The 13,361-nt window shown below is 40.1% G+C and overlaps 1 protein-coding gene across 2 annotated transcripts in view; it reads left to right on the forward strand.

Annotated features, from left to right (window-relative positions):
* Positions 1 to 4,886: 4,886 nt before the first annotated feature.
* Positions 4,887 to 13,361, forward strand: part of ARID1B (AT rich interactive domain 1B (SWI1-like)) — a 393,153-nt gene continuing 384,678 nt past the window's right edge. For both annotated transcript variants that reach the window (XM_011952754.1, XM_011952755.1), the window contains exon 1: positions 4,887 to 5,083. In XM_011952754.1, the coding sequence (XP_011808144.1) occupies positions 4,898 to 5,083 (186 nt within the window). In that variant the 5' untranslated portion in view covers positions 4,887 to 4,897. The remainder of the gene's footprint in view (positions 5,084 to 13,361) is intronic.

The following is a 13,361-nucleotide window of genomic DNA, read 5'->3' on the forward strand; positions in this document are numbered from 1 at the left end:
GAATGCCATCTAGAAATGAAAATATGCTTGGATAACCTAGAGAAGTTGTTGAGAACTGTTTTTGATATGGATGATAACCCTAATAGAGCATAAACTTTCAGTGAGAAATGAAAATGGTCATACCCGGATAGATGTTAAAAAAATACATAAAATTGGCCGGGCACAGTGGCTCATGCCTGTAATCCCAGCACTTTGGGAGGTCGAGGTGGGCGAATCACTTGAGGTTAGGAGTTCGAGAACAGCCTGGCTAACATGGCAAAATCCTGTCTCTACAAAAAATACAAAAGTAAGCTGGGTGTGGTGGTATGTGCCCGTAATCCCATCTACTCGGGAGGCTGAGTCATGAGAATCACTTGAACCCGAGAGGTGGAGGTTGCAGTGAGCTGAGATTGTGCCACTGCACTCCAGTCTGGGTGACAGAGTGAGACCCTGTCTCAAAAAACAAAACAAAACACTTAAAATTGCTTCAGATTAGATGTGAATATGAGAAGCAGCTTGGCCTTTCTGTTTTCCAGAAGTCCTAGATTTGTGTTTTTTTTTTTTTTTCAGACGAAGTCTTGCTCTGTTGCCCAGGTTGGAGTGTGCAGTGGCACGATCTTGGCTCACTGCAACCTCTGCCTTCCAGGTTCAAGCAGTTCTCCTGCCTCAGCCTTCTGAGTAGCTGGGATAATAGGTGCCCGCCACCACTCCTGGCTAATTTTTTGTGTTTTAGTAGAGACGGGATTTCACCATGTTGCTCAGGCTGGTCTTGAACTCCTGAGCTCAGGCAATCCACCTGCCTCAGCCTCCCAAAGTGCTGGGATTACAGGTGTGAGCCACTGTGCCCGGCCAGTTTTTGGTTTCTTCAAGGGACTAGTAGTGAGAAGCAGGAGTTGAGACCCTCAGTTGTACATTTTTAATGCTCAAAATAGTGAGAGTACACAGCAGGATGGATTTGGACTATGGATGAATATTTAATAATAGGCCATAAGGAGAGGTTAAAATTAAATAATTTGCACTGTATGAGTATCTGTTTTTCCATCTGAAGTCTCATTGAAAGATATTTGATGCATTTTGAGAGGTTCAGATAATCTGTGTATTTCATGCTTTCAATTTTCAGAAATCTCAGGGTTAAGCTAACATTTTTGACATGGTGCAAATTAACTGAATTTTAAGTAGGACTGTGAGAGTTGATGGCAGTGATGAGACAGATATTACAAAACAATTTTAGTCACTGATAAGATGAATTTGCTGCACTGTTATCTATAGCATTAAAACATAGACATTCCAATCATTTTCCCGTTCAACATTTCTGCTTTAATTAAGGCAGTTTTGGTCGTGCACTATTTGAAGTGAAATAAGTAGACTTTTCCTATGCCCTGGGCTGTCTAGATTGAATGTGAAGATAGGACTGCCTCAGGGCCCCGTATTGGAAATTTAGCCTGAAATTTGATTTACTCAGCCTCTCCATAGGCCCTTCATTCAGTTGGCTGATTTTGAAATCACCAACTCAGCCTTGATTTTCATACTTCCATAAAAAGTTTTACCTTTTTCAGGAAAATCTAGAAAATAATCACATTTTATTTTTATCAGGCATAAATTCTAATTTAAATAATTATGAGAAAATGAATTCTTAGCCCTAGATTTTAGTTTCATTACAAATATATCAACATATATGTTTGTACACTTAATTATGAAGGCGACTCAGGTTGTGCAAAATCAGTATATTGTTTGGGCAAAAAATGTACTGTCATTTAATTTCTGTCATTTTAAGTCCAATCACTGTCTTGGCTGGTGAAAGTAGTAACAGTTTAAAATTGCATCACATGGTGAATTTTGAGCAGAACAGTTCTTTGTAGGCTGTGGGTCCTGGAGCAAAGCACCCTCTTTCCTCCTGTGTCTTCCACAGAGCTTCCATTCAGGTGAGATGGGTTCCTGGCACATTCCTGTGGATCCCTTGGGACTGAGCTCAGGTATTTCCTATAGGAAGCCTTTGTTAAAACCCATCCGTGGCAGACCCAGTGAGACACCCTCTTCTCGCCTTGCCTTGGTACTTTGTCCGTTCTGGATGGCTGCTGTGTTGCACTCTGACCTGTTCAGTCTGTCTCCTTCAGTGAATCTCCAGGACATGGAAGCTTGCATCTTTCTGCTTCCAGTGCTGGGCACAACGCACATAGTAGGTGCTTAGTAAATGTGTGGTGAATGGATTCACCAAATCCTTAAAGCGAACACCAGAATATTGAGGAAGAAAGAGAATGGGAAGGACCCATGCAGCCTTGGAGTGGGAGTGCCGGTGGAAGGGAGGACTGGCAGTTCTCAGGGTCTGCGCTCCTGTCTTCCGTCTTCACCTCCCCTTTGTTCCTCCTCTTCCAGCCTCAGCCGTCACTTCTGCAGTGAGATTGTCCTTGCCAAGCACAGCAAAGTGGCCTTCTTGTCAAGTATAGCAGAAACCTTTACCCTTCACCTGACTGCATTCCTGGACTGCATTTGGTACACCTGTTTCGTTGCTACACCTGACTCCCTTCCCTCCTGTAATACCACACTCTCCAGAGTCTCTACATTTTCTGACCATTCTTCCAGCTTGTCTGTGGGTTCATTTTCCCTTTTCCCTTAAGCGGTGATATTCTCTAGGATTCTGTTCACTACCTATTGTTTTCCTTTCATATATTCCTCCTAAATAAAGTTCATGGGTTTTACTGCTTCCTATTGATTAATTCATCAATTAATGTGCTGGGTATATTGTTCAACTTATGCCCTGGAGATATCATAGTGAATAAAACAGAGAAAATACCTGCTCTCTGGGAGTGGATGTCCTCTTTGCTGACTTCTCTACCTGTTTTTCTAGGTCAGGCCTTACTCCCCAAGCTGCAGCTCATTGTGTCTCTTCCTTCTGGGTATTTTCACCTGGATTTCATATCAGAGCCTCAAGTTTCCTGTGTAGACCACTGAAGGCTCCCACTCCTGGGGATATGGTGATTGGCTTCTCCCTCTGCACACTCCATCTCATTTGGCTCCTGGCTTCCATCACTCATTCGATCTCCAAATCCTGCCGCATTTCCCTCCTAACTGTGCCTTGGAGCTGGGCTTGCTTCCTCCCACCACTGCTGCCAGTTCAGGACCTCAGCCTCACCTGCCTGCCAGGGCAACGTGACCTGCTTCCAGCTGGGTCAGGTGCCCAAGAGAGCAGTCCTGTATTCTTCTGTCAGAGGCCGCCTGAGCCTGTAGAATGCCCTGCAGGGCTCACCCATGTTCTGGCTTCTGCTTGCTTCAGCATCTTCTTTGCAAATTCATGCTTCACGTGGATCCAGACGGTTTTTATTTCCTGATACACACCAGGCAGTTCATCTCCCTTGACCCAGTGCCTTGAGCTGTTTCTTCTGCCCTGTGTACTGTACGTGCTGTTCCTTCCCACTTTGGATGTGTTATTCTTCTTTATCCTTATCCTGGGAATTTTTTTTTTTTTTTTGAGATGGAGTCTAGCTCTGTCGCCCAGGCTGGAGTGCAGTGGCATGATCTTGGCTCACTGCAGCCTCCGCCTCCTGGGTTCAAGCGATTCTCCTGCCTGAGCCTCCGGAGTCGCTGGGATTATAGGCATGCACTACCACGCCCAGCTAATTTTTGTATTTTTAGTAGAGATGGGGTTTCACCATGTTGGTCAGGCTGGTCTCGAATTCCTGACCTCAAGTGATCTGCCCGCCTCGGCCTCCCAAAGTGCTGGGATTACAGGCATGAGTCACCGTGCCCGGCCTCTGTTTTTTTTTTTTTTAAGAGGGTCCCACTGTGTTGCCCAGACTGGAGTGGAGTGGTGTGGTCATAGCTCACTGCAGCCTGAAACTCCTGGGGTCAAGCGATCTTATTGCCTTCACCTGAACAGCTGGGACTATAGGTGCTTGCCACCACACCTGGCTAAGTTTTTAAGTTTTTGTAGAGACAGGGTCTTGTGATGGTGCCCGGATGGTCTTCAGCTTACCCTGCTAATTCTTAAGCCTTCCCGGAAGTCCCCGTGTACTTACCTCAGTGTGAATGCAGCATCTGGCATACAGTAGGGATCAATATGTGGTTTTGGAAGGGCAGAGGAGGGAAGGAAGAAGCTGTTGGGTGAATGCTGCCTGCTTCTGTAGCACCAGGTGAGGGCCTTCCTGCCCATTGCTTTGTTCTTTGACGCCCCGAGACGTCAAGGGCTGAGGCTCCACTCCTAGCCCTCCTGTATGACCTCGGCCCTGAAGCCCATGGCCTGACTCACCAAACCAAAAATAAAATTCAGTGTCTACTTGTGAACTGGTTGTGTTTGGTAAGATGCTGATTTACATGGGGAGAGGTGCTGTGACTCGTGGTCTGGGTGCTCATCCCTACACACTGCTGGTCTCTGAACAAAATCTTAACCTGGACATGTGCATGATCTAAAATCTATCTTTTCACTTTTTAATGAACACTCAGTTGCACTAAGGTTTGATCAAGACTTGAAGACTCAGTTGTAAAATAAAATCATTGTTCTAAGAATACTTTGAAGGCAGAAAATGTTAATCACTCAATACCCTCTGCTCTTTTATTACTAGTAAGCTAAAAGGAGGTGGGTGAGCTTAACTATCATGCTCTTTTCCTATACGCATAATAGAATTTTAGATGCAAATGTTTTCTCTCTGCTTATGGTCCAAAATCTTTTTTAGTATTGTTTACTCCAGAGCTCTCTTAATTGTTAAAACCTTCCTAAAAGTAAAAAATAAAATTTCTTGTATCCATCTAGGTTTTTTCCTTAATGCCTTTCTGAATTTTTTGTCAGGTCATTGTTTTTAATATTTTCAAAACTTAAGGATAGTTGTGTTGTTAATGCATATGTTAACATAACAAAAATTTCTGCCTTTGTAATAAATAATGAATTAATAAACCGACTTCTTTGATGTCTTCACAGGGCAGCCCAATGGATCCAATGGTGATGAAGAGACCTCAGTTGTATGGCATGGGCAGTAACCCTCATTCTCAGCCTCAGCAGAGCAGTCCGTACCCAGGAGGTTCCTACGGCCCCCCAGGCCCACAGCGATATCCAATTGGCATCCAGGGTCGGACTCCCGGGGCCATGGGCGGAATGCAGTACCCTCAGCAGCAGGTTTGTGCTGGTCCGCTGAACCCCTGCTTTTTCGTGATAGTTTTGTGTTTGCCTTTTGCTGTCCACCGAAGATGTATGTTAAAGAGAATTAGGGGGCATTGCATGGATTTTCTGCTTTAATTTTTATTGTTTCTGTAATCACAAGTATAATTTTTTCTTTTAAAGATGGAAAGGTGCGCTTCTTAAAGTGGACAGAATACTCTGGTAGAAGGGCAGCGGGACCAGCTGTATTTGATAGATGCACTGTGTCAAAATTTGCGGCAGATTATAACAGATGTAAGCTCTAAAGTGAACTTGGCATTCTAACATTTCTGTCAGACTGTGTCAGATTTTGAGCTGTGAATAGACTATCTTAAGGTGAATTTTCAAGTCATTTAAAGGTCTTTTCCATGAGGATGACATGAAGGTTTTAAAATTTAAAAAAAAAAAAGTTTAGTCTCCCAAAGTTATTTTGCTTTCATTTCTTAACCAATTATTTCTTCCGTTCCTTTTGGAAAAGATTTCTGTATTTCATATAAGAGGATTTGATGTGCATCTGTTTTCTTAGGTCTTGATGGGTTTTGTGTTTTTACTTAAAAAAGACTTTTCCTGCTCTTAAAAGACCCAGCATTTTCCTTCTTTTTCTCTAGAATCAAATGGTGTCACCTTAGATGACCATTTACCATCTAACAGTAATAAACCTAGTCTTTTGGATACTTGAAAGAATACCCCTTTATGCTGGCTGGAGGAAGGATGAAATTTGGAAAAGACTCAATTAGATTCAGACTTGTTAGGGTATTTAGTTACTAGGAGCACCAGAAAGACTTATTTATAAATCGCCATATCATGCCTAAACCCTCAGGGAGTGGGTCGGGCTGCTGCTGCTGCACATTTTACTGCCCCAGGCTGGGGCGTCCCATAGTGCTGCCACCGCAACCGACAACAGGGCTTGACAGTGCTGTCTCAGGAAATGCTGCCATATGACCAGACATCTTTTGTTGAGGGAGAAAAATTAGATATAACTTCTGTTCTCTCTGACATGGATATGGAGAATGATTGATCATACTTTTCATGAGACATAGCTGTATATTAACAGTTCATCAGTAGGTTGCTTCTGAGCCTTCTCGTTTATACACTATTTGATCTGTTTTGTGATTTATTGTTTATTTCATTATTATTGTTATTAATTATCGAAATTTATTGTAATTATAACATTGTGTAAGTCTATGTTATGATAGCATGACATGGTGGCACCCTCCTGTAGTTCCAGCTATTCGGGAGGCTCAAGTGGGAGGATCTCTTGAGCCCAGGAATTCGAGTCCAGCCTAGGCAATGTATCGAGACCCCCCCCCAAAAAAAAAGAAATAAAATAAGTCTTTTATTTATATAATAAGAAATAAAATAAGTCTTTTATTTATATAATAAGAAACAAAGGCTGGGCGCGGTGGCTCAAGCCTGTAATCCCAGCACTTTGGGAGGCCGAGACGGGCGGATCACGAGGTCAGGAGTTTGAGACCATCCTGGCTAACACGGTGAAACCCCGTCTCTACTGAAAAATACAAAAAGCTAGCGGGGCGAGGTGGCTGGCGCCTGTAGTCCCAGCTACTCGGGAGGCTGAGGCAGGAGAATGGTGTAAACCCGGGAGGCGGAGCTTGCAGTGAGCTGAGATCCGGCCACTGTACTCCAGCCCAGGCAACAGAGCAAGCATCTATCTCAAAAAAAAAAAAAAAAAAAAAAAAAGAAATAAAATGCTGTCTTTCTTCTTTATCTTTGCTCCCACTTGGATGATTTCTTTTATGTTAAGGCCATTATGGGGGAAAATAGAGGTAGCTCAGCCTTTGAATCCTAGATGCAGATTGAACACCCTTTGCTGTTGTCAGAAGACTTCACCCGTCAATTACTGAAGGTTACCCACTCAGAATTCTAGCAGTCAGTTGCATACTTAATTGTTCTCTTAATGTTTTCCACATTATTCCTTTTTGCCAGCAATATTTAGCTGCCTAGAGTAAAAATCTTTAGTTGTGGCTGCTAATTGTGAGAGGGAAATAATTTGTAAATGATGAAAAGTAAGGTGAAAGAGTTGCGATTTTCTCTCCTTCATTTTAGTTTTAAAGCAACTTCACCTTTAGTTGAGAGGAAGACGGCCCAGGCAGCTGGCTGCTAAAGTCCCCATTGCACTCCGTTGTTGATTTTATGTGGGAGCTAATAGTTGTAGATGATGCTCTGGCCACAGGAAGAGAGCAGAGGTGGGAGGGTAGTAAGAAGTAGTGGGACAGGCGGAGAGAAGTGGATGGTCGCCACTCTTGGTCTCCGTACCTTGCTTTTCAGCATGTTTCCCTGATCTAAGATTAAAAAGTCAGTTTCAAAAGGTGCTGTTCATGGCAAGCAGCCGGATCTCCCTGGACTCTGAAGGAGTTCAGTCTTACTAGAAGTTCTAGATGTTGGCTTAGTTTCCAGTCCCAAAGTGGGAGTCAAACAAATGGAGAGGGTGTGCAGAGAATGATTACCTAGGAAATGTTTTTCATTATTTTCTTTCCCAAATGTGTAAAGCTAAAAGTAGAGGACATACACAAATATATAGAGTAATCTCAATTTTCTTAGCTTCTTCCATTTATTTAATCCCTGTGACTCTTACACACTTTTTAAATCCAATGACTCTTAGATTTATTTGAAGGAACAAATTGATGTAGATTGCCCATCAAGTATTTCAGCAAATTTTTAATTAAGATTTTAGATTAGATATTTTACTGCTAACCAAAAGAAATACCCAGTTCTAATTAAGCACAGATCTTTCTGATAATGAAGGGAAAATAGTCTATCTGGTAAGAAATTGAATATCCTGGCTGCAGAAGTGTGGAACTTTCATAATGAGTTAATCAAAGTCATAGGTATAAATAATCTGTATTGCCTTTTTACCCTTTCATTTAGTTAAATACAGCTTTGAAATATAGTATCTTGTTTTAAAATTTAAAAGGTTAAAAATAACGGAATGCACTTTTGAACGTCTATAACATTTTAAAGAAGACATACAGCTTTTATAATACCAAGGTCATGTGAACAGTTCTTAATAGTTTTTGAAATGGAAAAAAATAGTGAAGATCTAGAGCAAAGGTTATTAGAACACATGCATTCATTTTTTTAGCTTGAGCCTGTGTTCTTTGTGGAGGAATTTTCAGTGAATTGCTTTGTTTCTGAATTTTGGATAATTATAAATTTGTCCACAATGAAGGTCCTGGCACTGTGATTGGCTGCTGGTCCTATCCATCTTCCCTTAGGATTAATGTAATTGGCTAAGCATTGTTGTAGTTGGGGCTAATAATGTTCTTCGGGGAAAAAGTTGAAAGATAATTATGACATTGAGTATTTGTTGAGTGGACATCACCACCTAGGCATGACTTTGCTTTGGATGGCTTCCAGAACTTTCTGTGTTTGGTTTGTGAACCTCTAATGAGCTGAATCCAGTTCATTTAATACTGCTCATATATTTCTGCACAGGATTAAAATGCAGGAATTCAAGTTTGTAAATTGAGTTGCCCACTTACCAGCTGAGTGGTAAGTTGTCTTTGGCTCAGGGGTCACAGTTTGATTCCTGGCTGGCATTCTGCTCCTGTGATATGAATTTTAAATGAGTATTTTGTTAGAAAGAACTGCAGTGCTGATGTGAAATTTAACATGGAGAGTATCACTGTTTATTTTTTTGTCTCTGAAAGTCTGAAGGAACTGGCCACTGACTGTGTTTGATTTTAGTATTACCCTGGTGGTCTTTGATTTGTATGGTGATAATTGTGTTTTTGAGATATACTCATGACTGGATCTTTGAAGCATGACGTGATAATAGTACATCATTTTAGTCTTTATTAACTGGAACTAGATTTGTGGTCTTTCACTTGCTGATTCTCCCACATCATCAGGCAAATACATGGCTAAACAGATTAGTTTTGCACGGTGCCCTAAAAACTAGTCTACTTGGGTTTTTATTGCGTTTGGGGGGGAAATGAATTTTCTATGCCTCTGTGGAGAATGTTCTGCCTCCAGGCTTCTGGAATTCAGACCTGGGGTTGGTTAACAGAAGTACCTTGGCTGATTTCATCTATTAGACAGCTATACAGAAGATGCATAATTTTTAAGGTTACTAGAATCTGACTCTTGAGTTTTTCAGATTTAAAAAAAAAACAAAAAACCTTAAAGACACCAAGATATACTTTGCTGGATCAGGAATGCCAATTTTGTTTCATTGTTCTTGTTCTTTATGATCATAAATGTACACCTAGGCCTTTGCCAACTTGTTTTAAATAAGATTTTCATATAAAATGGCACCCAGGAGAAATAGCTTACAGAAGCTAAGCTATTTATTTGTGTCAAGTAGATTTCAATTGTGTAGACTGAGATTTTCCCTGAGTTTTTTTGTAATTGGGTTGATATTTTAATTATTCTTCTAGATGTTTGATAATATGATGCCCGTTGGAATTATAAAACAGGGCAAAAAGAAAAAAGCAAAACGAGAGATTTAAGTTCATGAGTGCTTTTGTGATGGGAAAACATGACTCTTTTAGTTTTTAAAGGCGTATCTGTATTGTGAAGAACTTTAAAGCAGGAACATAGACGATGATCATTGTTTTGAAATGGAAAATGGCAAAATTAAATATAAACTAATTATTTTTGTTAAGGTGATTCATCTGAACTTATTACTTCATATTGAAGTAAAAACAATTCAAAACAGGTTTCCTTGAAGAGGGCTTGAAAAAGATTGTTATTCTAATTTTGCTGCATGTTTTTTGAGTAAAATATTTATTTCAGAACATAAGCATTTTATTTGGTACCTTCTTAACAGCCAAAACACTTCTTCCAATGCAAATGTTTATTTTGGCAGCAGATGTTTCTAAAAAGGAGACAAACATTACAATTGTTTGGCTAAAATAAATGTTTCCTTTGGGATTATTAAGGCAGCTAGGCAATTTCTAGGGTTTCTACCTGTGTTAATTTATATTGTTGATCTATTCAGGAAAAAAAATATGTTTCTTTTAAATGTAATTAAAGCCATGTTTTGATATAGTTTGTTTGCATGATAGCTCTGAAAAGTAAGGATGAATGGGGAGAGGAAGACTGGTTTAAGACTTAAAAATTCCAGAGTTTTTCATCATGAAATGTTTATTATGATTCAATCTTTGAATCCTAAATGTGAATTCAATACTCAGGGCTTAATTTTTGTTTTATCTAAAAAAGAGCTTAGACTTCCTCTGTTTGCAACTGTGATGGTGTGTCCAGGATGAGAAAGGATAAGTTGACTTAGTATAATGGAGAGGAATGGGTGCCTGGTGCCTGTTTTACATTCAGACTCTTAATTTTTTGATAGTCTTTATATTTACTTAAAGATGCCCGTTCATATCTGTGTGCACATGTGTGCTCCCACATGTGTTTAAAAAACAGAACATTCATGTGACAATAGCATTCTCCTGTAATGAAACATATGTGTATATGTATATTTATATGTTAAACATATTTGTGGATATACATATATAAACACACAAATAAGATGAAGGTGAACACTTTGGCCAGTAAAATAATGAAATGCTGTGAAATTTCATTATGTTATTTATAGCATTTTCATACATTCGTGTTCTGTACTAAGAGACTTGGAGCCTAGCTGATTTGCTTGTGCACCTGAAATGTCTGGAGGCCCTTCAGCAGATTGCAGATTTTTATAAATAATGGCCTTTTGTTGGCCACATTTTGTGGTGGTTTCCTCAGTTGTTCTTCAGCAGTGAACATGAAGGTATTTAAGGTTTACCAGCAAAATACATTTATACCTCACATTTCTGCTTCCAAGTAGAGAGCAGATGCTACTGGCTGTGATGCCAAAGCTCCCTGTAGATGGAGTTTTGTAGTAAGAAAATATTTTTAGTCTGGGCACGGTGGCTCACGCCTGTAATCCCAGTACCTTGGGAGGCCAAGGTGGGCAGATCACCAGGTCAGGAAATCGAGACCATCCTGGCTAACATGGTGAAACCCTGTCTCTACTAAAAAATTCAAAAAAATTAGCCGGGCATGGTGGCAGGCGCCTGTAGTTCCAGCTACTCGGGAGGCTGAGGCAGGAGTATGGCATGAACGTGGGAGGTGGAGCTTGCAGTGAGCCTAGATCGCACCATTGCACTCCAGCCTCGGCGACAGAGCAAGACTCCTTCTCGAAAAACAAACAAACAAACAAACAAACAACAACAACAGCAAAAGGAAATATTTTTGAAAAGATTTGTAAATTCCTGTAATACCTAACTGGTTTTGTTTACTTTTTATATTGTATTTGGGTTTAAACATGTTTGAATTGTGACATTCTTAGAACGATATATTAGAAGAGATCACATTTCAAGTTAAATACAGATTTTTAAATCTTTAGCCTTTTTCTTAAAAGTGAGAGATCAGATTTTACCTGAAAGTTTAATGAGAAAATGTGAGATGATTTCACTTTAATTTGGAAAGCTGCTTTTATATTAGGATGTTTATATTGATATATTTGTTTTTTATCTGTACATTTACATTATTCTCAATTTTCTAAGCTTATAAACAGTATATAGTGCCTGTTCTCTGCTGGTAGTTTATACTGTTTTGTCATGTACTCATGAGTTCCACTATGTATTTTACAATATAGACTTTCAACCTAAAATATCTGTAAGATTTTCTATTTTATTTTTGAGATGTAAATCTTAAATGTATGTTTTATTTTTAATTTTTAGAGACAAGGTCTTGCTCTGTTGCCCGGACTGGAGTACAGTGGCATGAACATGGCTCACTATAGCCTTGACCTCCTGGGCTCAAACAGTCCTCCCACCTCAGCCTCCCAAGTATTTGGGACTACAGGCATATATCACCATGCCCAGCTAATTTTTACATTTTTTTGTGGAGACGAGGTCTCACCATGTTGCCCAGGTTGGTCTCGAACAAGTGTGTGTTTTAGGTAGCATTGAATTATTTGAGTATATTTTAAATAAGTGTGATTTATTTGCTTTCACCAAAGAAACATTAAGCATGATATTTCTGTTAAAATGTTAATAATTCAAATAAAGGTAACAGTCGACATCAGTAAAATCAACCAACCATATCCCTTCAGTGCTCCTTGAAGAACAAACGCTAAACAACAACAGAAATCCCACAAGATAAATGGAAAGTTAAAGCGATTAAGTGATGTATCTTAGACAAGTGGTTCTCAAACTTTGCTGAATGTTAGAGTCTCCCATGGCATTAAGAAAATCCTGCCACGGATGCCTAAGGATGCCCATATCAATGACACCTGACTGTGAAGGCCTTAATCTCCCGTGACTGCCCTATGAGTCAAGGTATTAGAGAGAGGCCACGTCAGCAAGTGGGGGCAGCTTACACCCTCTGGAGGCTTGATGGTGATGGCTGTTTCTTGGCCCACTCGGTGAATCAGAAACTCACCACTGACCCAAAGGAATGAAATGAGCCCAGAACCAGGAGCTGGGATGGTTGAGTCCTTGCCTGTTAATGTCTAATCTGTGTGTGATACTGGGAAAATCTGGATCTCATCGTGCTCCTCTGCCAGATGAGAGGGTTGGACTATAAGACCTCCCAGCTTGGATTTCCCCTTTAAAGTAACAATAAGTGAATGTCTTTTCATTTCAGTATTAGATTTTTGTTTGTTTGTTTGTTTGAGATGGGGTCCTACTGTGTCACCCAGGATGGAGTGTATGATCACAGCTCACTGCAGCCTTGACCTCCTGGGCTCGGGTGATTCTCTCACCTCAGCCTCCTGAGTAGCTGGGACTACAGGCGCATGCCACCACACCCAGCTAATTTTTAATATTTTTGTAGAGACAGGGTTTTGCCATGTAGCCCAGGCTGGTTTGAACTTCAGGACTCAAGTGATCCACTCGCCTTGGTCTCCAAAGTGCTAGGATTATAAGCATGAGCCACCATACCTGGCCTCAGTATTAGATTTTAAAGTCTTGTTATTTCAACAGTCTTGTGAAATGTATGGGCTGATGCTTGACAAATTGTATTAATATAACTGCTGACCCAAATTCTTTAAAATTCTTTTTAAAAGAGAAAGGTGTTTCTTTCTTCTTCAAAGATTAGCAAATTGTGGAAGCAGTCTAATAAATTATTTTCCAATTCTTAATTTTATTGTTTTTTTAAAATGAATGCATTCTCAGATAAGGTCTTTGTTCTGAGAGAACCTGGTATGTGTTAGATGTATAGAGTGCAGCCTGTCCTTTTTGATATGTAGAAAATCTTAAGGTTGACATTCTTGGAATCACAAAAGGAAGCAAAGAGAGATCTAGCAATT

The sequence above is a fragment of the Colobus angolensis genome, unplaced genomic scaffold (assembly GCF_000951035.1).
Source record: "Colobus angolensis palliatus isolate OR3802 unplaced genomic scaffold, Cang.pa_1.0 Scaffold35, whole genome shotgun sequence".
Taxonomy (NCBI): domain Eukaryota; kingdom Metazoa; phylum Chordata; class Mammalia; order Primates; family Cercopithecidae; genus Colobus; species Colobus angolensis.